The sequence below is a fragment of the Ovis canadensis genome, chromosome 2 (assembly GCF_042477335.2).
Source record: "Ovis canadensis isolate MfBH-ARS-UI-01 breed Bighorn chromosome 2, ARS-UI_OviCan_v2, whole genome shotgun sequence".
Taxonomy (NCBI): Eukaryota; Metazoa; Chordata; class Mammalia; order Artiodactyla; family Bovidae; genus Ovis; species Ovis canadensis.
In genome coordinates, this window is record NC_091246.1 from 12,945,686 (window position 1) to 12,969,010 (window position 23,325).

The 23,325-nt window shown below is 38.6% G+C and overlaps 1 protein-coding gene across 3 annotated transcripts in view; it reads left to right on the forward strand.

The window, feature by feature from the left end:
* Positions 1–23,325, forward strand: part of SVEP1 (sushi, von Willebrand factor type A, EGF and pentraxin domain containing 1) — a 200,698-nt gene that overhangs the window by 60,138 nt on the left and 117,235 nt on the right. For 2 of the 3 annotated variants that reach the window (XR_011254209.1, XM_069575440.1), the window contains exons 4-6: positions 14,921–15,079; positions 16,015–16,194; positions 21,436–21,615. Coding sequence is in view for 2 of the 3 variants with exons in the window: in XM_069575440.1 (XP_069431541.1) it covers positions 14,921–15,079; positions 16,015–16,194; positions 21,436–21,615 (519 nt within the window). In the remaining variant the exon portion in view is untranslated. The remainder of the gene's footprint in view (positions 1–14,920; positions 15,080–16,014; positions 16,195–21,435; positions 21,616–23,325) is intronic. The other variant, XM_069575441.1, reaches the window with a different exon arrangement.

The following is a 23,325-nucleotide window of genomic DNA, read 5'->3' on the forward strand; positions in this document are numbered from 1 at the left end:
ACTGTCTTTCAAAATCATTCTCCAAAAAGCATCCAAGGCGATCTTGTCACACGTCCTAACTTATTGTCATTTTTCTCATTGATTTAAGAAAAAATTCCTAGCTTTTGAAAGTGACCTGTTCAGCCCAGTGGTTCTTGCAGTCACCTTTCTAGCCTCACCCCCTCTTCCTTCCGGCTAGAGAGAACTCTGAATGTTCTCAAGCTGGTCCTCCCTTGCCTTTGTGTCTACGCGTGTTGACCCCTCTGTCTGAAACGGCATCACCCTGTTTCTATATCCCCTCACTTTCATGCATGGTTCTGGTCTCACCTGTGAAATCTCTTTGACCAACAAAGCTTACCTGACCACCCACTCCTGCCTCAAGTCTGGATAACATCTCCCTCATGTTTTACTACATAACATGGTACTTTGTCCCTTTATAATAATCTGTTGAAGACTTCAGGCAAAGCTCTATCTCACTCTTCTATCCTAGGAATCCCATTACTTGTCACATCCTTTTCACCCCTAGAAGGGCTCATGACATTTTAGTTTTACAATTACTTGGCTGTAAACTTGATCCCCCATGTATTGTGAGAGAAAAAAACAGTTCTCCAATTGGTTACATAACACAGAGAAGGTCAGACAGTGTCATAGCCAGTAGTAATTAGCAGAATTCTCATCCAGGGATTCTCCCTTGTGGCTTTTGCACCACACCCTTCTTTAAGGGATGGAAAGGGAGAAAGGTGGTGACATGGTGAAATTTAACATGTTGAAAGCATTGTAGTTGCCAAAGTAAAATACTTGCAGTTTTCTTTACACACAGATTAAAATTCAGAAAATAATCCAAACATTTGAATATGGGAATCTGAAAGGGAAACAGTGACTAGATGAGCGGAGTATTTCAAGGTGCAGTAGATTAGACCACGCAGATCATCGGAAAGAATGCCAGGCAGAACGGGTCATTCTGAATCAGGTTTTGTGGAAACTACAGAAGGAAGTCTTGTCCATTGATTCATTTAACTATTTATTGAATATCTTTTAGGTATTTCAGAAGGTTTGACTATTGCATAGTACTTCCCTTAAAGGAACTTCATATAAAGTAGGGCAATAATATTACAAAGAAGTCAGAATGTGTGCCATGAACCAAGAGTTACATTTAATCCAGTTCTAAGCAGTTGAGATTGAATAAAAATAAAATATGATGTACAAAATATACATATGTGATATGTAAAATGCTATGGCTGTTCAAAAAATATTTACTTTTAGTTTTGAAGATAAACTGTGTTTGAAAAATAGGATTAGCACAGTTAGAAAGGGGATACTATTTTGGACAACGAAAAGTATAGACTTGTGATGGGGATTGAAGTTAGCTTGTATGGATGGTAAAGTAGGTTAAATCAATAGAACAAGTGAGATTTAGGTCAAGAACAGTAAGAAGGTACTAAAATGTACTGGGACTTGAATTCCAGGCTATAGAGATAGCCTTTGGTCAACTGGCAACTATAAGCTATTGAAGACTTTTGAGCAGGAATATGGCATTTTGAGAGGCGTGTTATAAGAATATTAATTTGGTATCAGTAGCAGAAATCACTGACTCTATATATCCTAGAAAAAGAAATGTGTTTATAGAGGTTGCAGCTAAATCAAGTCATAAAATAATAATCAAGTCAAAAAATACAATAATAAGGTCCAAAATTATCACAGCAACAGTGGGTATAGCAACTGATATTTATCTGTACTTCCAAACCCCCAAAGTCCTACTGAATTGAGGTAGAGAGGAGGAAAGGAAAACATGAAAGGCAACTATGGCCTGTGACCTTACTCATCCTCATCACTCTTTATTTGACCCAAAGGGAAACAAATCTGACAACACCAAACTATACTCAGAACATTTCTTCCTTTCTGACTACTAAGACAGGTGTTCAGTTCAGTTCAGTTCAGTCACTCAGTCGTGTCCGACTCTTTGCGACCCCATGAGTCGCAGCACGCCAGGCCTCCCTGTCCATCACCATCTCCTGGAGTTCACTCAGACTCATGTCCATCGAGTCCATGATGCCATCCAGCCATCTCATCCTCGGTCGTCCCCTTCTCCTCCTGCCCCCAATCCCTCCCAGCATCAGTCTTTTCCAGTGAGTCAACTCTTCGCATGAGGTGGCCAAAGTACTGGAGCTTCAGCTTTAGCATCATTCCTTCCAAAGAAATCCCAGGGCTGATCTCCTTCAGAATGGACTGTTTGGATCTCCTTGCAGTCCAAGGGACTCTCAAGAGTCTTCTCCAACACCACAGTTCAAAAGCATCAATTCTTCAGCGCTCAGCCATCTTCAGAGTCCGACTCTCACATCCATACATGACCACTGGAAAAATCATAGCCTTGACTAGATGGACCTTTTCTTCCAAGGAGTAAGCGTCTTTTAATTTCATTGCTGCAGTCACCATCCGCAGTGATTTTGGAGCCCAAAAAAATAAAGTCTGCCACTGTTTCTACGGTTTGCCCATCTATTTCCCACGAAGTAATGGGACCAGATGCCATGATCTTCGTTTTCTGAACGTTGAGCTTTAAGCCAACTTTTTCACTCTCCTCTTTCACTTTCATCAAGAGGCTTTTTAGCTCCTCTTCACTTTCTGCCATAAGGGTGGTGTCATCTGCATATCTGATGTTATTGATATTTCTCCCAGCAATCTTGATTCCCGCTTGTGCTTCTTCCAGTCCAGCGTTTCTCATGATGTACTCTGCATGTAAGTTAAATAAGCAGGGTGATAACATACAGCCGTGACGTATTCCTTTTCCTATTTGGAACCAGTCTGTTGTTCCATGTCCAGTTCTAACTGTTGCTTCCTGACCTGCATACAGATTTCTCAAGAGGCAGGTCAGGTGGTCTGGTATTCCCATCTCTTGTAGAATTTTCCACAGTTTATTGTGATCCACACAGTCAAAAGCTTTGGCATAGTCAATAAAGCAGAAATAGATGTTTTTCTGGAACTCTCTCGCTTTTTCCATGATCCAGCAGATGTTGGCAATTTGATCTCTTGTTCCTCTGCCTTTTCTAAAACCAGCTTGAACATCAGGGAGTTCACGGTTGACGTATTGCTGAAGCCTGACTTGGAGAATTTTGAGCATTACTTTACTAGCATGTGAGATGAGTGCAATTGTGTGGTAGTTTGAACATTCTTTTGCATTGCCTTTCTTTGGGATTGGAATGAAAACTGACCTTTTCCAGTCTGGTGGCCACTGCTGAGTTTTCCAAATTTCCTGGCATGTTGAGTGTAGCACTTTCACAGCATCATCTTTCAGGATTTGAAAGAACTCAACTGGAATGCCATCACCTCCACTAGCTTTGTTCATAGTGATGCTTTTTAAGGCCCACTTGACTTCACATTCCAAGATGTCTGGCTCTAGATTAGTGATCACATCATCATGATTATCTGGGTCGTGAAGATCTTTTTTGTACAGTTCTTCCGTGTATTCTTGCCACCTCTTCTTAATATCTTCTGCTTCTGTTAGGTCCATACCATTTCTGTCCTTTATCGAGCCCATCTTTGCATGAAATGTTCCCTTGGTATCTCTTAATTTTCTTGAAGAGTTCTCTAGTTTTTCCCATTCTGTTGTTTTCCTCTATTTCTTTGCATTGATCGCTGAAGAAGTCTTTCTTATCTCTTCTTGCTATTCTTTGGATTTCAGATGCTTATATCTTTCCTTTTCTCCTTTGCTTTTCGCCTCTCTTCTTTTCACAGCTATTTGTGAGGCCTCCCCAGACAGCCATTTTGCTTTTTTTTGCATTTCTTTTCCCTGGGGATGGTCTTGATCCCTGTCTCCTGTACAATGTCACGTACCTCATTCCATAGTTCATCAGGCACTCTATCTATCAGATCTAGGCCCTTAAATCTATTTCTCACTTTCACTGTGTAATCATAAGGGATTTGATTTAGGTCATACCTGAATGGTCTAGTGGTTTTCCCTACTTTCTTCAATTTGAGTCTGAATTTGGTAATAAGGAGTTCATGATCTGAGCCACAGTCAGCTCCTGGTCTTGTTTTTGTTGACTGTATAGAGCTTCTCCATCTTTGGCTGCAAAGAATATAATCAATCTGATTTCGGTGTTGACCATCTGATGATGTCCATGTGTAGAGTCTTCTCTTGTGTTGTTGGAAGAGGGTGTTTGTTATGACCAGTGCATTTTCTTGGCAAAACTCTATTAGTCTTTGCCCTGCTTCATTCCACATTCCAGGGCCAAATTGCCTGTTACTCCAGGTGTTTCTTGACTTCCTACTTTTGCATTCCAGTCCCCTATAATGAAAAGGACATCTTTTTTGGGTGTTAGTTCTAAAAGGTCTTGTAGGTCTTCATAAAACCACTCAACTTCAGCTTCTTCAGCGTTACTGGTTGGGGCATAGACTTGGATAACTGTGATACTGAATGGTTTGCCTTGGAGACGGACAGAGATCATTCTGTCGTTTTTGAGATTGCATCCGAGTACTGCATTTTGGACTCTTTTGTTGACCATGATGTCTACTCCATTTCTTCTGAGGGATTCCTGGCCACAGTAGTAGATGTAATGGTCATCTGAGTTAAATTCACCCATTCCAGTCCATTTCAGTTTGCTGATTCCTAGAGTGTCGATGTTCACCCTTGCCATCTCCTGTTTGACCACTTCCAATTTGCCTTGATTCATGGACCTGACATTCCAGGTTCCTATGAAATATTGCTCTTTACAGCATCAGATCTTGCTTCTATCACCAGTCACATCCACAGCTGGGTATTGTTTTTGCTTTGGCTCCATCCCTTCATTCTTTCTGGGGTTATTTCTCCACTGATCTCCAGTAGCATACTGGGCACCTAATGACCTGGGGAATTCCTCTTTTGGTATCCTATCATTTCGCCTGTTCATACTGTTCATGGGGTTCTCAAGGCAAGAATACTGAAGTGGCTTGCCATTCCCTTCTCCAGTGGACAACATTCCAAATGTGTATCATTTATCTTGTTCTTTCGGTTCAGTCTCTCAGTCGTGTCTGACTCTTTGCGACCCCATGAATCGCAGCACGCCAGGCCTCCCTGTCCATCACCATCTCCTGGAGTTCACTCAGACTCATGTCCATCGAGTCCATGATGCCATCCAGCCATCTCATCCTCGGTCGTCCCCTTCTCCTCCTGCCCCCAATCCCTCCCAGCATCAGTCTTTTCCAATGAGTCAACTCTTCGCATGAGGTGGCCAAAGTACTGGAGTTTCAGCTTTAGCATCATTCCTTCCAAAGAAATCCCAGGGCTGATCTCCTTCAGAATGGACTGTTTGGATCTCCTTGCAGTCCAAGGGACTCTCAAGAGTCTTCTCCAACACCACAGTTCAAAAGCATCAATTCTTTGGTGCTCAGGTTTCTTCATAGTGTTGTTCCTTAGGACAAGCTAATTCATAACATGTGCATCAGTACAGTTATAAAAGTTGTCAAAATGTTGAAGTACATATATACTCGTTGGTCAAAATAGTGTTGCCCCCAAGTCCCTAAATGCCCTTTTACTGATCTGACCTCTCTCTAGGCTCATTGATCTCTCCCATAATCCAGCACCCAGAGAGGTCTCATCTAGCAGATAAGTGTGTGTGTATGTGTGTGCGTGCGTGCATGTGTGTGTGTGTGTGCGTGCGTGCGTGTGCTCTAAGTCACTTTAGTCATGTCCAACTCTTTGTGACCTTACGGACTGTAGCCCACCACGACTCCTCTGTCCATGGGATGCTCCAGGCAAGGATACTGGAGTGGGTTGCCATGCCTTCCTCCAGGGGATCTTCCCAAGCTGGGGATCAAACACGTGTCTCTTATGTCTCCTGCATTGGCAGGCAGGTTCTTTCCCACTAGTGCCACCTGGGAAGCCCAGCAGATTAGTGGGCATGCCAGAACTCTGCTTAATGTTCTAGCTTATGTATGCTCTTGTTGATCAACGATCATGCCATCTTGGTAACATTTTAAATATTACCCTTACCACAGATAAAGTTTTCACCCAGAAGGTTCTCAACTTTTGTAAGCAAATAGACTTCTGTTGGGCCTACACATGTCTGAATCTCAGAGAGAAATTCACTCTAAGTTTAAGTTGAAAGTCTGTTGAATTAAAATTCTTGGGACTCTTTTTTTAACTTTAAAAATTGTATATATGTATTTATTTTTGCCTGTGCTGGGTCTTTGTCGCTGTTTGTGGGCTTTCTCTAGCTGTGGTGCACAGGCTTTTCAGTGCAGTGTCTTCTCTTGTTGCAGAGCACAGGCTGTAGGGCACACGGGCTTCAGTAGTTGTGGTACATGGGTTTAGTTGCCCTGTGGCATGTTGCCCATGGCTGCCCTTCTTGGACCAAATCTTGGACCCTGCATTGGCAGTTGGATTCTTAATCGCTGGACCACCAGGGAAGTCTGGGACTTCACATTTAAATAATGATTAATTGGTAACTTAAAAAACTGTTAATACCCAGTGGTAATGAGACTACAATAAAATATGTGTTTTTATTCTTGATGATGGGAATATATAATAATTTGACAGTACTGCTCCTGGGCTTAATTGCTCAGTCATGTGCAATGCTTTGCGACCCCATGGACGGTAGGCTAATGTAATATTTAGTAGTATTGTATGAACTTACTGTCTGAAGATCAGTGTTTTTCTAGATAATCATGAAACTGTAGCTTAAAGAGAACTGTCCTTTCATTGTAGTCTCAGATATAAATGCTAAGGCTTTCAGATTTTTTGGTAGCATTATGTTGAACACTAAGCCAGTTGACTTATTTCTCAGGACTGATATCACAGGTGGCTCAGTGGTCAAGAATCTGCCTGCAATGTAGGAGACTTGGGTTCAATCCCTGGATCAGGAGGATCCCCTGGAGAAGGAAACCTACTCCAGTATTCTTGCCTGGAAAATCCCATGGACAGAGGAGCCTAGCGGGCTGTGGTCCATGAGGTCACAAAGAGCTGGACATGACTTAGTGCCTAAACAGCAACAGGCTAATGAAAAGTTAATATTATTTTGCTAAGAAAAAAATATAGTGGATGAAAAATATAAAAAAAAAAACAAAGTGATTGTAGGAAAGTTGTTTTTAATTGTAAACACTTGGAATCCAACTAAATACTAAACATGTAAAGCATGGTTAAACCAGAGTAGTATAGCTTATGGTAAATTTTATTTTCTTCTTTATACAAGTCTGAGTTATTAACTATTATAGGAGGAATAAATGAAATCAAAGATAATTCTAAAATCTCCAGAGGCCTTTCCTCAAAGTGATTACACACAGAGTTTTGTTAGAAAACTCAAATTGATCTCATATTTCTCACCCAGAGAGTTCATACCTTAAAACAATTAAGAATACAGAGTTTTCAACTAAAAAGACTTTGCATAAGTGTTATGTACTCACCCAGGTTATATTTCTGTGTGATATACGTGTTTATGTGTGATATGTATATATTATGTCTATACGTGTATGTATGTGTTTACACATATATTCGTAGTGTGGCTCTTATTTCACTGTCTTCTTTTGCACACAGCCTTTGAACAAAGTTGTGCTTTTTTGTTTTTGTGTAGACTTGTCCTAATCCATCACTAATCTCCTTTCTAGTCAGAGCAGGTGTTTACATTTGCAGCATGGCATCCTGCAGCTAGGGTGCCATTTGCTGCTATGGCACCATGCAGTTGCCCATAATTTTGTCCAGATAACCTGTGTTGCAGCCAAATGAGTTAACCAATCACAGGGAGGTTGGCAGGATGCTAATTCATTTTACACAGATTCAGATGTGCAGAATCCAGGTCAGTTGTCTCCTCGTCTAATCCTTGATGAAAATGGAAAGGATCCTGACTATTTAATGAGAGAGTCCCTCGTATGTATGCCTAGGTCCTTGTCTGGTGCTTCTGACAAGGACTGACTTAGCCTGGGGAAGCTGGTTCTTTTCTAGAGCAGCAGGTCCCTGTGTTCAAAACCCTAGCACACTATTTATAGGAATGATTGCTTATTCAGAATGAATCCATAACATTGAGAAGAAGCATGATATTGTAATAATAAAGAACCTTCTCCCAGGGGCCCCCTACCTAGATATAGCCAAAATGAAAGCTTTTGATTTCCACAATTCCCGCGTATATTTTCATCTTCATGAATGGGCGCTCTTGGAGTTGTGTACTTCACAGCCTGAAGGCAGCTGATGGAACTGCCCTGAAACTATATTCTTAAAGAAATTCATTAAGCTTTAAAGGTGAATTGTGCAAAGAACAGAGGCTCTTAATATTTATGGAGAGTTTTAAAATTAATCGTAGATTATTAATGAGAAAAAATTTTATAAAGTGTGAGTTACTGTATAATAAATATTATTAACTGAAATAGTCATCTAAAGAATTGATAATTAAAGAATGGAGGCTTCTTTAGATTTTATGAATTGCAAACTGGGTGATACTTTCATTTACTTCAGTCAAAAAATTGTGATGTCAAAAAATTGTGATGGCAGAAGGAAAATCTAAGAAACACACTTCCAGTAATCATAGCTGATAACTGCTAATATGTTTCTGAAAGGAGAAATTTTATTTTGACAACAAAAAGAACAATTTAAAAAAATATTTGGTACATTTCCAGGAAGGGAATGATTTCATATGATAAAGAAAAAAACTGTACCCTAGTCTTTACCATAACTTGTGAAACGTTTTCAAACCACAGTTAATTTCATCTTTTCAACTTTTGCTTGGTTTTAGATGAGGAATTTTCTCCCTTGGGAATCAAAGAAGTGGATTACACCTCTCCCACTAGAATTGTGCAATGCCTTTAAATAGTTCTCCTTAAGTCTGTTTTCGATTATCATTATGAATTTCACAATACCCTTCCAAATGTACTTTTGGATATTTTTATCCAAAACACTGTTCTCCAGTGTTGTAAATTCTTTATTAGTTAAAAGGTTTTGGGGAGTAACCGTGTAAGATTAATTCCTTTTTGTGTAATACCATTTTCAAATAAATTATAAAATCTGTAGATAAAATCTGACTGCTCATGTGACAAGTTTCTTTAACTTGCTTTTTAGTATTAGTCTATTTATAGAATCATTCAGTAATAGCATCAGAAAAGTCACAGCCATCATTAAATGTAACTTCTGTATTTTGTAGGAAAAGAAAAAAGCAAAAAACTTTTGGCAGTGACCCCGTAGCTTGTTAGTGGAGCAGCCAAGATAGTAACTCAGTTGTCTTGACTCAGAGTCTAATGTCCTTTCACTTTGCCCTGGTTGTTAGTCCCTCTGACTTCCATCCTTCCTTCACACTAACCCATCCTCCACCTTCTGTCCTCCTTTGCTGAGTGCCTGCTGGCTCGGGCAATGGGATGAGCAAAGGCTGAGTCAGATGACCAGAGGACACCCTAAACTTACAACAGTGTGTTCCCCATGGAGGGACAGAGACAAGCATGTATGTTACATACAGTGTGATAGGTGCCAAGAGAGGTGTGAGTAACATTCTCTGGGGCACAGAAATGAAGGTGACAAAATCCACTCAAAAAGTTGGGGAAGCTTTGAAGAACGAGTCTTTGAGGGATGCAGGAGGTTCACTCAGAGAAAGGACAGCATATGGCAAGGCAGAAGCTAAGTGGAAGATAGGAAAGGGAAGAGAGGGAGATAATGTGTACCAAGCACTAGAGCATCTACTGGGCACATCAGGCCTATAAAAGAAGTATAATTAGCTCTTTCATGATTAAGAAGCTTAAAAGTTGGGGGCATTATTATCACATTAACTGAATGCCAACTACATGTCTGGCATGTTTCTTTACTTAGATTATTTCAATTAACCCTAGCAGCAAATTTATAAGGGAATTGCACACGAAGAAACTAAATCTCAGAAAAATTAAGTAAATTGGTCCAGCTGCCAAGTCCAATAAACTGACGTGGGGGAGATGTGGTGCAAACTAGTCCCTGCTTGAGACTTCCTTGGTGGTCTGGTGGTTAGGACTTTGCCTTCCAACACAGGGGGTGTGGGTTTGATCCCTGGTCTGGGAGCTAATATCTCACTTGCTTCATGGCCAAAAAAATGAAACATCAGACAAAAACAGTATTGTAACAAGTCCAATAAAGGCTTTAAAATAAATAAATTAAACAACTAGTCTCTGCTCAATTCTGAAGCAGCGTCTGATCCGGATATGGAATTCACGCATTCATTGTAGCAGACTGACAGGAACGTTACAGATAGATCAAAGATGTCTTTATAGATCTAAGTAAAGAGAGAAGACTTCACCCTGTTGGGGCAGTTTTTGGTAGAAAGTGATTTGCTCAAATTTATATTTTAGAAAAATGTTCAGGCAGAAACATCTAAGATGGGTTAAAGAGTAGAGGTGAAGACTGAGGGACCAGTGAAATGATTTTGTGAAAATCTGAAAGAGAGGTGATGAGTTCAGACCTAAAATAAGAGAAATGCAGATGGAGAGATAGGCAAAACTTGGAGGGTTTCTAAGGCGTAAAATCCAAACAACTTGGTTTTCATGTCAATATTGAAAGAGATGGAAGGAGAAGGAGAAATCAAAGTGATCTCTGAGGTCAGAGAAGTAGTAACTGTGAAATGAAACATATACGTTTGAGACAATGACTTTCTCTTATACATAATTTTCATTTACTTTGAATGTTTTGGCACAATACCTATTCAGTGTAACAAAACAAGAAAATGTAGATCAGCAAAAATAAACAACCTTGGAAGCCTCATAATTCTGTCATTAATATATACCATGTGTGTTAGTTGCTCAGTCGTGTCCGACTCTTTGTGACCCCGTGGACTGCCAGGCTCCTCTGTCCATGGGATTCTCCAGGCAAGAGTACTGGAGTGGGTTGCATTTCCTACTCCAGGGGATCTTCCTGATCCAGGGATCAAACCTGGGGCTCCTGCATTGCAGGCAGATTCTTTACCATCTGAGCCACCAGAGAAACATACCGTGTGTACATAACCTTATAGATTTGTACACATTTATTAGGCAAAAGATCATACAACACATATGGTGTTTGCGACATGCTTTTATTTACACTTGACTACACAATTTTATTGACTTCCCTTGTCAACAGTTGTATTTTTATGGCTAATATGCCACTGGATGGATGTGTCGTGAGAATTTAACAGACCCTTCATGTCTTGACATTTGTGTTATCTCCAAGCTGTGTAATGACAAACTATAACTATACATACTTATGTATATAATTAACAATTATATGTACTTATATGCGTAGGTAGAAAATGTTGACTTTCACTTGGACAAATTCTTAGAAATGAATTGCTGTATCAAAAGAAGGGCTCCACTTGAGGGTTTTAGTGTGTACCCTCAGGTTTTCCTACAAATTGGGAGAAAGCCTGTTTGCCCAAATGCCTGCCAACAATGGGAATGGGTATTAATATCCTTTCAATTTTTTTCAAATTAAAAAGTAGTCATCAGTTTGCATTTCTTCCTTATAAGTGAGGTTAGACTATGTATGCAACAATTATTGGTCATTGTCATTTCTTTAATCTCCAGCTATTTTGTTCTTTGTTAACTTTTCTGTTGAAGTTATCCTGTTTTCATATGTTAGAAAAAGCCCTTTGTTTTAAACTTTTTTTTCTCCTTAAGGTAGTAACTTGTTTGCTTCTTGCAGATTTTTCTTTGAAATATTTAACATGTCTTAGTATATCCAATTATTTTTAACCTATTTTTCTGGCTTGTTTTAAGTTTATATCTTATCAACAGGGTGAAATTAACCCATTACTGTTATTGATGGTAAATAATATGTTTGGTTTTACTTCCATTACCTTAGTTTATGATGTTTTGTTATTAATTCTCTCTGCTATTTTCTTGTCCTGTGCTTTTATATCTTTGTTATTTGTGGTTTTTTCCTCCCTCACTGATTCGATGGTTGTGCACTTTTTCTATTCATAGTTTTGTGTATTCTTTGTGTCCAAATTTAAACCTGTTTTTCTTTCACTTTTATCATGTTGGTGTATATGAAATGAGAACTTCACCTTTTCCTCTTCCCAGCTATCTCCCAGTTTCCCTCAGATTTTAAATCTTTTTTCTTTGTAATATGTGAAGATTATTTTTTCCCCTTGGATTATATATATTTTTAAGAAGAGGCTTTATTTGATACTTGTTTTCATTTTTGTAATTATTTTAACAATATACTACATGTTCCACAACTTTCTTAATCTCAAGCGATACCATTTTTCTCAAGTATGAATTCTTTATTTTGACTTCTTTTCAATCAGTGAAATACATATTGATTTCCAGAAGCCATGCACATTCTCACATGTCTTTCTCTTTCCTCATATTTGCCAGTAGTTTGTCCAAATACAGAATTGGGGGTTCAAAATATTTTTTCCACATAGCTATATTTCTTATTCTTTTTCCTTACATTTGTTTTTGCACAGGAGAAGTGAAATGCCAGTTTGATTTTTGTTTCTTTCTTAGTTGCTTGTAATACTTTTCCTTTATTCTGAAATACTCTTTATTAATTTTGCTTGGAACTTGATGAGTTTTTATGGCACTAAAACTTCAAGTAAAGAGTATTTTCTTACATTAATATTACAACTTATCCAAGGTCTACTCAATTCTGTTGGTTTGGAATTTTATGGCTACTTTTTGCTGCCTCCAGTGACAACTTTAATTTTGCTGTTACAGTTTATGTTTTCTTTTCCATCTTTGTATTTCTCTTAATCATTTTCTTCTACAGCTGCTGACTTCTGTCTAAGGGAGACAGTGTTGTCTTGCATCTTTGTGAAGATCTGTGCAAATATTTACTGAACTTTTTATAGAAATGAATATTCAGAAATATGAATAATTCAATATTTAATGTTATGATGCTTTGAAGTCATGTTCCCCTTTTTCCTGCTGAAGTGCTTTTCATAAGTCACACATCATTATAACTATTTATAAAATAGTTATAAATTTATAAAAACATGTATAAAATGTTTCTTTCATTCTTAAATAGCTACAGATTTATCAAGTTCTGGGATTTTCTACTATATACATGGGAAAATGTTCTGTTTCATTTTTAAATATGATCAAGAATGTTAGAAACATGAGTACTTTTTCTAAAAATAACATTATGAATCTTCTGTCTCAACGCTGATTGTTTCCGGTTTTAGCATTATAGTTGAAACAAGGACTTTTGCATCCAGGAGACCTGGGTGTGAGACATAGAAAATGTAGTGATAAAGAACGTGGCCTCTGGATCCAAATTCTCCTTGTTCAGATCTCAGCTTTGTCACTTACTATATAATTTTGGCTAGTTATTTAATTTCTTAGTGCTTTAGTTTTCTCATCTGTAATATGAGATAAATGATACTTCATAGTGTCATTTCTATGATACTTCTTAAAGAGATTAAAAAGATAATTTACAAAATATGTGGAACAGTCCCTGGGACATAGTGAATGCTGTATAAATATTTGCTATAAAATTGTAGCACAGATTTTCATCTCAATTTTGTTGTAAACCTTAAAAAAAAAATCTTAAAATAAAAAAATAAGCCAGAGCTTATCTACCTAGAAACAGGCCTTAAACAAATGATAACAGGAAGAGGAAAAGTTTAAGTGTATTTAATTTAAAAATATTTTGCTTGCTAATTACAACCAAGATTAATGTGATGTTGAATTTTCAATATAAAATTATAATAAGCCAGTGTTAAGTACTAAAAAAAAAAACCTCATAGCTCTATAACCTGTTTTTTTTTTTTTTTGCTCTGTAACCTTTTAACTGAGTAACTTTAGCCCAATCATCAGGTTACTCTAAGCCTCCATTTTTTCTTTAAAATGGACACAGTACTAATAAAAATAATGTACTTATTCATAAAAATATTAGTAATTGTTAATATTAATTAGTACTGTGAGTATTAAATGAGATAATTTATATCAAATGGCATCACACGTAAGTGCACATTCCTTGGTTATTACTTTTTAAAAATGGTCTAATGTTTATTTGACAATGCTACATTTATTTGGCTTCACTAGGCACTGCAAGTTCTATTTCCACAGTTTCTTCTATTATTGAATTCTTAATTTTCAGTTATTTTACAGAAGTGTAACTCTAGAGAGAGTAAATACAGGTTCAAAGCCACGTTGTTGGTGCAAAGGGAAGATATGAAGCAAGGTCAGTTAGATCCTGCTTTCATCTTTTTTTTTTCCCCCTGAGCCTGGGAAAAGCAGAGTCTGTGATTCTCTTTCCTTCAAAGGGCCTATTTCTCATCAGTAGGATCATTTCCCTCAAGCCCTATACTTTCTCCTCATCCTTTGTCAAGTACTTTGAATCAAAACAAAGGACACAGTAATTCTATTCCATTGGGAGTGAGTGTTAGCAGCGCAGTTCTCGAGATGCAGCTGCAGAGGTTGTGGTGGGGGGTGGAGGTGTTAGGATATGGGTATACAGTCTTCAGAAGATTTTTTGAAGCATTGAGCATCATTGATTCCTTTTAGTCCCCTCGAGTACACTGTTTTGAGTTTTCCCGCAAATCAGCCCAGCCATGTCATGCTGCAGTGTGTTGTGATTGTAACTAATTGTGGGACATTAAGAGGCTACTTCACCCACTCCAGTGCTCTTGCCTGGTGAATCCCAGGGACAGAGGAGCCTGGTGGGCTGCCGTCTATGGGGTCACATAGAGTCAGACGTGACTGACGCAATTTAGCAGCAGCAGCAGCAGCAGCAGCAAGAGGCTACTTCATTAAGCTGCCGGTTACAAACTACATCACTCTAAAAGAGAAAAAAAAAAATCTTGTTTTCTCTCTTGCTTGAATTGTACGATTATTTGGGATTCTTTGGGATTCTATTGTTTGGGATTCTTTTTCCCCCAGTCAGTTTCCAGAATGGAATAATAATAATAATCCCAACTGATGTTGGGATTATTTGGGACTATTTGGGATTCTACTGTTTGGGATTCTTTTTCCCCCAGTCAGTTTCCAGAATGTTGTTCTCTGTCTACTGACATATCACATAAAATGGACTTCTCTGGCTTACCCACAGCTTGCCCATCCGGGACATACAAACCAGAAGGTTCACCAGGAGGAATCAGCACTTGCCTTCCATGTCCTGATGAAAATCACACCTCTCCACCCGGAAGTACATCCCCTGAAGACTGTGTCTGCAAGGAGGGGTACCAGGCCTCTGGCCAGACCTGCAAAGGTAAGGATCCCACTGCTGGCAGATAGGAAGTATAAAAGCTGATCTCTTTTAGGGAAGTAAGGCCAGTGTTTTCATCCAGTTCACTGGGCCTGATGCTCTAATCTTATTTGGGGAAAATTCTTTGTTTTTATTATCTAGCATTTCTTACCACTGAACATAGCCATATCTTGTTCCAGAGGAAGGAGGTCTGAGACTCCAGAAGTATCAACTATGAAAACAGACTTAGAATGAATGTTAAAAGAGGAGTCATAGGTGTTTTTTTTTTTTTCAGATAAATATTTTTGGTGGGGCCATGCGGCATGAGGGATCTTGACTCCCCGACCAGGGATCAAACCTGTTCCCCCTGTGTTGGGAACAAGGAATTCTCAAATCACTGGACCACCAGGGAAGTCTTGAGAACGCTCAAATTTAACAGCAAATTTGAATAATAAATGAGCTATTTTGGACCCTGGTGATGGTTAAATCCATTTAAAGAAAATATTTTTATAAGTTCTGTGCCTTGAAATTATTCATACCAGAAATTAAAAATATTTACTTACCCTATAATTTGTACAAGAAGCTGTGGGTCCTGGGATTGTGACAGACATGTTTTGCTGGCCTCACTCGTTCTTTATTCTATGCTGCTTTAATTGAGAAGGAAAATAGCTAATGACACCTGAAGGTCAAGAACTAGAAAATTTCATATTCACATGGATAAAACATTTTTTCAGGCTTAAATGTTTAGTCTGTCTTTAATTAGAAACAAACACCTACTGAGCATGAGATGTAAGTGTTCTTCCAAATATGCACTTACAAATTCATATGCAATAAATGGGAATACTGGAGGTAGTTTAGCTCTGTGTATAAAATGTCCTCTTAAACAGGAAATGTGGGAGGAGAATGCTTTATAGACAAAGGCTAGCTTTGCTTTTTAATTTTATTTCTGTAAATGTTAGTTGTCCACTGCCCTGCCCTGAAGCCTCCTGAAAACGGTTACTTTATCCGAAACACTTGCAACAACCACTTCAATGCAGCCTGTGGGGTCCGATGTCACCCTGGGTTTGACCTCGTGGGAAGCAGCATCTTCTTGTGTCTCCCCAATGGTTTGTGGTCCAGTTCCGAAAGCTCCTGCAGAGGTATGCAGACTGCCAATTCACATTGTTTATTGATTGTCTTGCTCGATGCCCTTGATTTAAACTCTAATGGACCAGTAAATTCTTTGTTGCTTTTGATTTCATGGACCACGGACCACAGAAAGAGAAAAAATTATAGGAAGTTTAGTCAGAACTACTAATAAGTTCAATTGACCACATCATCATAAACTGTGCCTTCTGTGTGTCTTTTATGAACAAGCAAAGGAAAGGCCTGCCTGGGAAGGAAATGGACAGGTTACCTTAAACTTCAGATTTCAGGCAGCCAAGACAGGGTCCAGGGAGAGTTAGAGGATGGTCAGCATGGGGCTTTGATGTCTATTTTGATGGCAGGATTTGGGGAACCATGCCAGTATCCTGTGCCAAGAGTAGTTAGCCAACATATACATCCCCAGCCTTGACTTTGAATAGACAGCATGCCATAAAAGTTTTGCTGAGGCTTTGACTACTCCAAGACCACATATCACCTTGCTTACTGCAGTAGTGGGAAGTTCTGTCTTCTTGGCTTCTCTCAGCTCCCACCCCCATAAGGGAAGCCAGCCTACTCACAACTTCAGGGTCACTTGTGAACCCCAGGAGACATTCGTCTTTGTATTTATCAGCTACCAATACTGAACTCATCTACAAATTTGCTTAAATCCAGGTCCTAATTCAGACTCTTACCTGTATTTACAAAAAGAACAGATTGAACAAAGGGGACCTGAAAGTAAAGGTGGGGGGTATTGGAATCACTGAGATTCAAAGACAGTTACCATTGCATTGGTAAAGTAAAATTAGGATTCCAAGAAATGGTATAAGCCTGAGATCGTAGTTAAAAGCCAAATTAATAAGTTAGAAAATCAACCCCAGAAATCCTTCTGAAAGTAGAGCAACATTTGAAGGATTAGAAAAAGGGTGAAGGAATCAAATGACATGAGAACAGTCAGAAGAAATAGACTCTTTGCAGACTAGGAATCCAGAGAGAAAATGGAGCGAAGAGGCACCCGTAGAAGATCAAAGAATGTATCTACACACTGAAATCTTGAAAATACATGTGACTGAAATCTTTGATACTGAACTTAAAACCACTTACTGAGTGCCAGAAAACAAATTATTGCAAACAGATCCATGTCTGGAAATAATCTTACTGAAACTTCTGAAAGCCTTGAAAAAATTAGAAAATTGTGCCTGCTTCACAGTTAGAAATGTTTAATAATATTGCCTATGAAGGAAGGGGAATCAGACTCACCTTGAGCCCATTTCTAGCCACTCTAAATTTTAGAAGATTGGTGAATATTTCCAAAATTCTGGAAGAAAAGAATTAGACCCTAGATCTCTAAACTCTGGCAAGCGATTGTTTATGTGGGAAGGCCAAGACATTCTCAGTCACATAGTTTTAAGTGGTAAAAAGCCCATTCCTGAAAAAGTTAATTGTAAGAACCTCTTAAATATATTCCTGTATAGTTATTAAGGTCTATGCATAATCTCTATCCCTTCTCCTAAATACCTCATGGCAAGAGGTGGAAAGCCTGACATTTTAACTTTCCCCTTACTGGCCTTCCAAAGGAGAGTGAGAAAATCAGGCAGACAATCCCTTTAGGATAAGATCTAGCCCCTGCCTCTTGAACCCTCTACAATCTCCATCCTGAACCTTGAATCCTATGCTAAAGCCTTAAGAAATGGCCACACCTGTCAGGAAGCCATCCCTTTGTAAGTTGTTTGAACAGCTTTGATCCTCTGGTCTATAGGGACCGATGGCCCCTATGGATAAGCCCTCCCTGTCACCCATCTCCTCTGGGATGGGATGACCTCTAACCTCTATATGTGCATACACAGACCTGTTGTGCCCTCATTCTATCCCTTACGCTCCATGTGTGAGGGTTAGTCAGGAAAACCCAGGAAATAATCCGTCTGTGTTATGGGGCCAGAAACTTATTTAAAGAATCAGACCTTACACAATTTTAGAAGGAACTAGAAAGTGGAAGTTTCAGAAAGAGAAACTGGAGCCTCAGAAGAGTTACTACCAACCCAAGAATCCAAGCCCAGGCAGCTGCTGTAGTGGAATCACAAGAGAGAAGTGTGTTGGGAAGCCTAGGAGAAGCTTCACCTCTGTGTAACCCCGCCCTGAGGTCCTATACCAAGAATCTAGCAGTGAGTTGGAGCCACCTTGGGTCAACAGGGTTAGCAGTTGAGATGTAGGGTGGAGACAAGCAAGAAAAACATGACCTGGACCCTACTGTACGTCTACATTTGTCCATCAGTGAGTCTGCCTGCACTGACTACTGCTTCTCTTCCATCTTCCACAATCAAGTGCAGGTTATTTGATCAACCCCAAACTGGCCCACTGTAAGGGGATTCTGACAGCATTTGCCAGCTTAACCAGCTTGTTACAACATGCACCACTGTATTTTTATTAATTAACTCCTCTATCATCTCTGCTAGTCTGTGAACTCATTATGAGCATAGAATATATCTTCTCCTACCCCAGCCAATCCTTGGTTATACCTCTGCTGAATGACTGAAAATCTGAATTTAACAAATACACGTGTTGGTAAGTATTACACTGACAAATACATTGACAAATTACATTAGTGGTCTTCTGTGTCACTTCCATCATGCAGTTTCATTTTTACAAAGCAGGGTTATTGCATTTTATGCAATTTGCATAATATAAATAAAATAAGTTTAGTCAAAGTAAAAGCAATGCTCAAGGATATGAATTTTCCTAAAATTTTTTCCATTTCATCTCTAGTGCTGCTTCCTAACTTATCAGTGAACAAGGTTGTCCTGAAGGCAGGTACTAATTCAGGCTCTTCCTCTGGCTCCTCATTAATAGATTTTTATAGGCATACTTCATTTTACTGCACTTTGATTTATTTTGCTTTGCTGATGTTACATTTTTTACAAATTAAAAACCCCACATTGTCAGATTATGTTGAATGTTTTTAGCAATAAAGTTAATTGTATTCATAGTATGGAGAAACTAGCATTTTAAAGATCTAATTTAAATCTGACTATAAAGACAGGATAATTTTAGTTGTTTTTTTGTTTTCTTAAAAGTCTTTCTAAAAGTGAGACAGAAATGAAAGACCAGTATAAAATGTAAAACTTTTCACAAATTTCATGTTACATCCTGAATGTTTTGTAGTGTTAGATAATAACTAACAGGCTTGATTCTTGTTTCTCTTATACATTCTTCATTAAGGCTGTCTCAATTGGGAGATGGACAGAAAGTGTGAGTTTGAGAAAAAATATAGCAATTTGTTCAAATGAGAACCAGAACATGTTCTTAAATTGTCTGCTACCAAGTAAACCGTTCTCTTAAAATACTAAATTGCTGTTTTCAAAAGGCTTAATAAATGTTTAAGGATTGCTTTAATATGAATGTCAAACACTTATTGCAGAATTTTCCAGCTTATTGAAATAAAAATGTTTTTGAAGTTGAAACTCATATGTAAGCATGTTCCTATCCAAAATGATAAAAATGATCATTCTTGGTTGAAAAGGAACAGACAATATTTAAGAACTAAATAGGATTTATTACATATGCTTTTGTTTTCCCAGAGGAGCAATGAAAGTTTATTAAAACCAACACTTTTGAGAAGCAATATAATTCGCATGTGTATGAAACACCAGTTCTCATTTACTATCAGTTCTCTTGAGACATGTTGCCAGTTCATTTTGTCCCAAGTTGGAAAGCTGGAATCGTTTCAGCAGTTTATTGAATCGAAAAGCAGTTGTTTAATGTGGTTTTCTAGATTTTATATATCTTGATCATAATAATTTATCTTATTCACTTTTAATCCTACCTGGCATTTGGCATTGTGCTACCTGTGATGATTACCTCAAGAAAAATCAAAATATGAAAGGCAAAATATTTTCTATGCCCTTGATGGACACACTTAATAAAAATTCTGCTTAGATGATGGACACACTCAATAAAAATCAAAACACAGAAGGCAACATAATTATACTCATTTGTCATTAATAATTGACTTCCTTTCAAACTAATTGAAAATCTAGGGCTTATGGTTTAACTTCTAATTCTTGAGTTTTCTCTAAGGGGTAATCAATCTTAAATATATCTTTCATGAAATCAGAATTTATATTCTGTCAACTCACATAATTTGAATTGGTTTCTTTTGAGTAGATTCTGTCAAACCATGATTTCAGTTGAATATGCACTGAATATTTTACCCCAACTTCCTTTCCTATTATTTTAAAATTAAATTTTCATCATAAGTAACTACTTGCTTGATAAGAAAAATTGACAAATTCATAAAAGAAGGAAAGACATCTTACCCAGAGTCCCAACAAAGTTCTTGATTACTGCATGGTCTTCTGGATCGGAGGCTGCAATCGGGTGTTGAGTTTGATGGAGTTGAAGCTCTTGCGGGAGTAATCTGGGAAGACAGGTTGTTGTCAGAGAGTGGGGTCCTTGGATTGGTCATGGTCAGGTCTGGAGGATTTAAGACTTGGAGGGGGTGCTGAAATAAGGGAAAGGACATGATTATTGAAGAAGAAGATGTGAGGAATATGACTCTCAGGTACTGGAATGATCATCTGTATAGATAATGAAATCACCATCATGTGTGTGTGCATATGTTGTGAAAGAGAGAGGGGAAGAAAGAAAAGGAAGAGAGAGAAAGAGAGAAATACGAAATCGTCAAAGAATGAGAAATGGCCTAGAAGTCTGCAGACAGTTGGGGGAAAAGGATGTTGAATGTATAATATGATACTTGAGGGGAGCTGGAGGCGTTCAGGAAGAAGGGAAAGAGAATGACCTGGGAAAGCAATAAGGAAAAAAGATGACCAGTCTCTCACCTTCAGCTCTGTCTGTAAGAAACGACAAGATTTTTTTTTTTTTACTAGGATAAGAAAGGAATATATACGAGTATAAATACACATTTCATAAGAGGTCTGAAAACTGAATTGAACCTGAACTCTCAGAATCACAGCAAAGGCCCGTTAAGAGCTGAAAGTCCCTCCCTTTGTCAGCCATCCCCAGGCTACAGCCATCATCCGCTGCCAGGGCCAGACTCCTTCAACAGCTTAACTCTCCCACCTGTAGGCAGAGGCAGACAACAGGAATATTACTTAGGCAATGCATTTGATAAAATACATACTTTAAATTATCCCACTCTAATTTTTAAAAATATTGCATTATTTACTGCTTGCAATCTGTAGGCATTATTAAATTTATAAATTTTTCTGTCTTTATTGAGTGATCTAATTGCTTTCGTATAGTGAGAACATGCCCTCGTCTCCGCCAGCCCAAACATGGCCGCCTCAGCTGTTCAGCTGGAGAAATGTCCTACAGGACCGTGTGCTTGGTCACCTGTGATGAAGGGTACAGACTAGAAAGAAGTGCTAGGCTTACCTGTCAAGTAAACGCCCAGTGGGATGGTCCAGAACCCCGGTGTGTGGGTAAGTTCTTCGGGCTTGGTGCCTTGGATGGGTCATTTCTGTAGCGCTCTGGTTTCTCCTGTTTTCTGTGAAGACCTGGAACTAAAAACTGGCTCATGATGAGTATAAATACACATCCGTCCTGAACACCTCCAGCTCCCTCAAGTATCATGTATGTATATAGATACACATTTATACTCAAGATGCATATAAACACATGCATATGTACATAGAATGACGAGTATAAATACACATGCATATGTATACAGATACGAGTATAAACACACATCTATATATAGATATACAAGTATAAATACACATCCATATGTATATAGGCATATGAGTAGAAAGACACATCCAGATGTATATAGATATATGACGGATACATACATGAACAAGTATGTGGTTTTACTCCTCCCCACTGGTAAAAAGACTTCTACACCAGAATCCAATTTTCTAAGTCCCTAAAGTTTACAGCTTCTAATAATAATGAATTTTGTTATACTTGGGGCACATTTGGAACAGATGTGTTTTAAAAGCAAATGCCATGTAATTCCCTCACTTTTGAGAACAGTTTACTTTACCTTGTTATGGAAATGATGATAAAATTATGAACCAGTGAATCTTGGCTGTAGAATTCTGTTTCATCAGAAGATTTTTCTTTATTGTCCTTCACTAAGAGTTGTGACATCTCACTCCTGTAGTTGGGTCCAGAATGAATGCAGCTTTTCCAGTTTGCTGCTGCTTATACACTGTAGACACTTTAGTCATGGTAACAACAATGATCATGATCGTTATGATCAACATGAAATGATGGCAGCCACCATTCAGTGAACCCTTAAAAGGTGTCAGATACAGTAAACCTGGGAGCACTAAGAGCTATTTCATTAAATAACCAACTTCCAAAATAGAAAGGAGAACTGTATGTAGGGAATAAGTTGTAATATGCCAGGATCCTAGATGAGATGACTTTTTAAATTGGTTTCTAGGTTTATTCTAGTATGATCTAGTAGGATCCAAGGCTAAGTGAGGGTCTCCAGGAAGGATGTTGGGCCTTACTGAGGAATTCAAAAAAGTCTTTGACCCTCATTGTACAGGCTCAGAAAGCTTGTAGGGGGGTATAAAATATTAAAAATCATAAGTAAAGTTTATTAGCAATGAGATAGCTGTTATGGCCTACTAAAAGATGTAGGCCTGACAGGCATTGTATTTCCTGGAGGCAGAAGCTACAAGGATTCCTAAACTGTAGACAGACTTAGTTGTAGTTCAGTTCAGTTGCTCAGTCGTGTCCGACTATTTGCAACCCTATGGACAGCAGCATGCCAGGCCTCCCTGTCCATCACCAACTCCCGCAGTTTACTCAAACTCATGTCCATTGAGTCGGTGATGCCATCCAACCATCTCATCCTCTGTCGTCCCCTTCTTCTCCTGTCCTCAATCTTTCCCAGCATCAGGGTCTTTTCCAGTGAGTCAGATCTTCCCATCATGTGCCCAAAGTATTAGAGTTTCAGCTTCAACATCAGTCTTTCCACTGAATATTCAGGACTGATTGCCTTTAGTTTGGACTAGTTGGATCTCCTTGCTGTCCAAGGGACTCTCAAGAGTCTGCTCTAACACCACAGTTCAAAAGCATCAGTTCTTCGGTGCTCAGCTTTCTTTATCATCCAACTGTCACATCCATATATGAATACTGGAAAAACCATAGCTTTGACTAGACGGACCCTTGTTGGC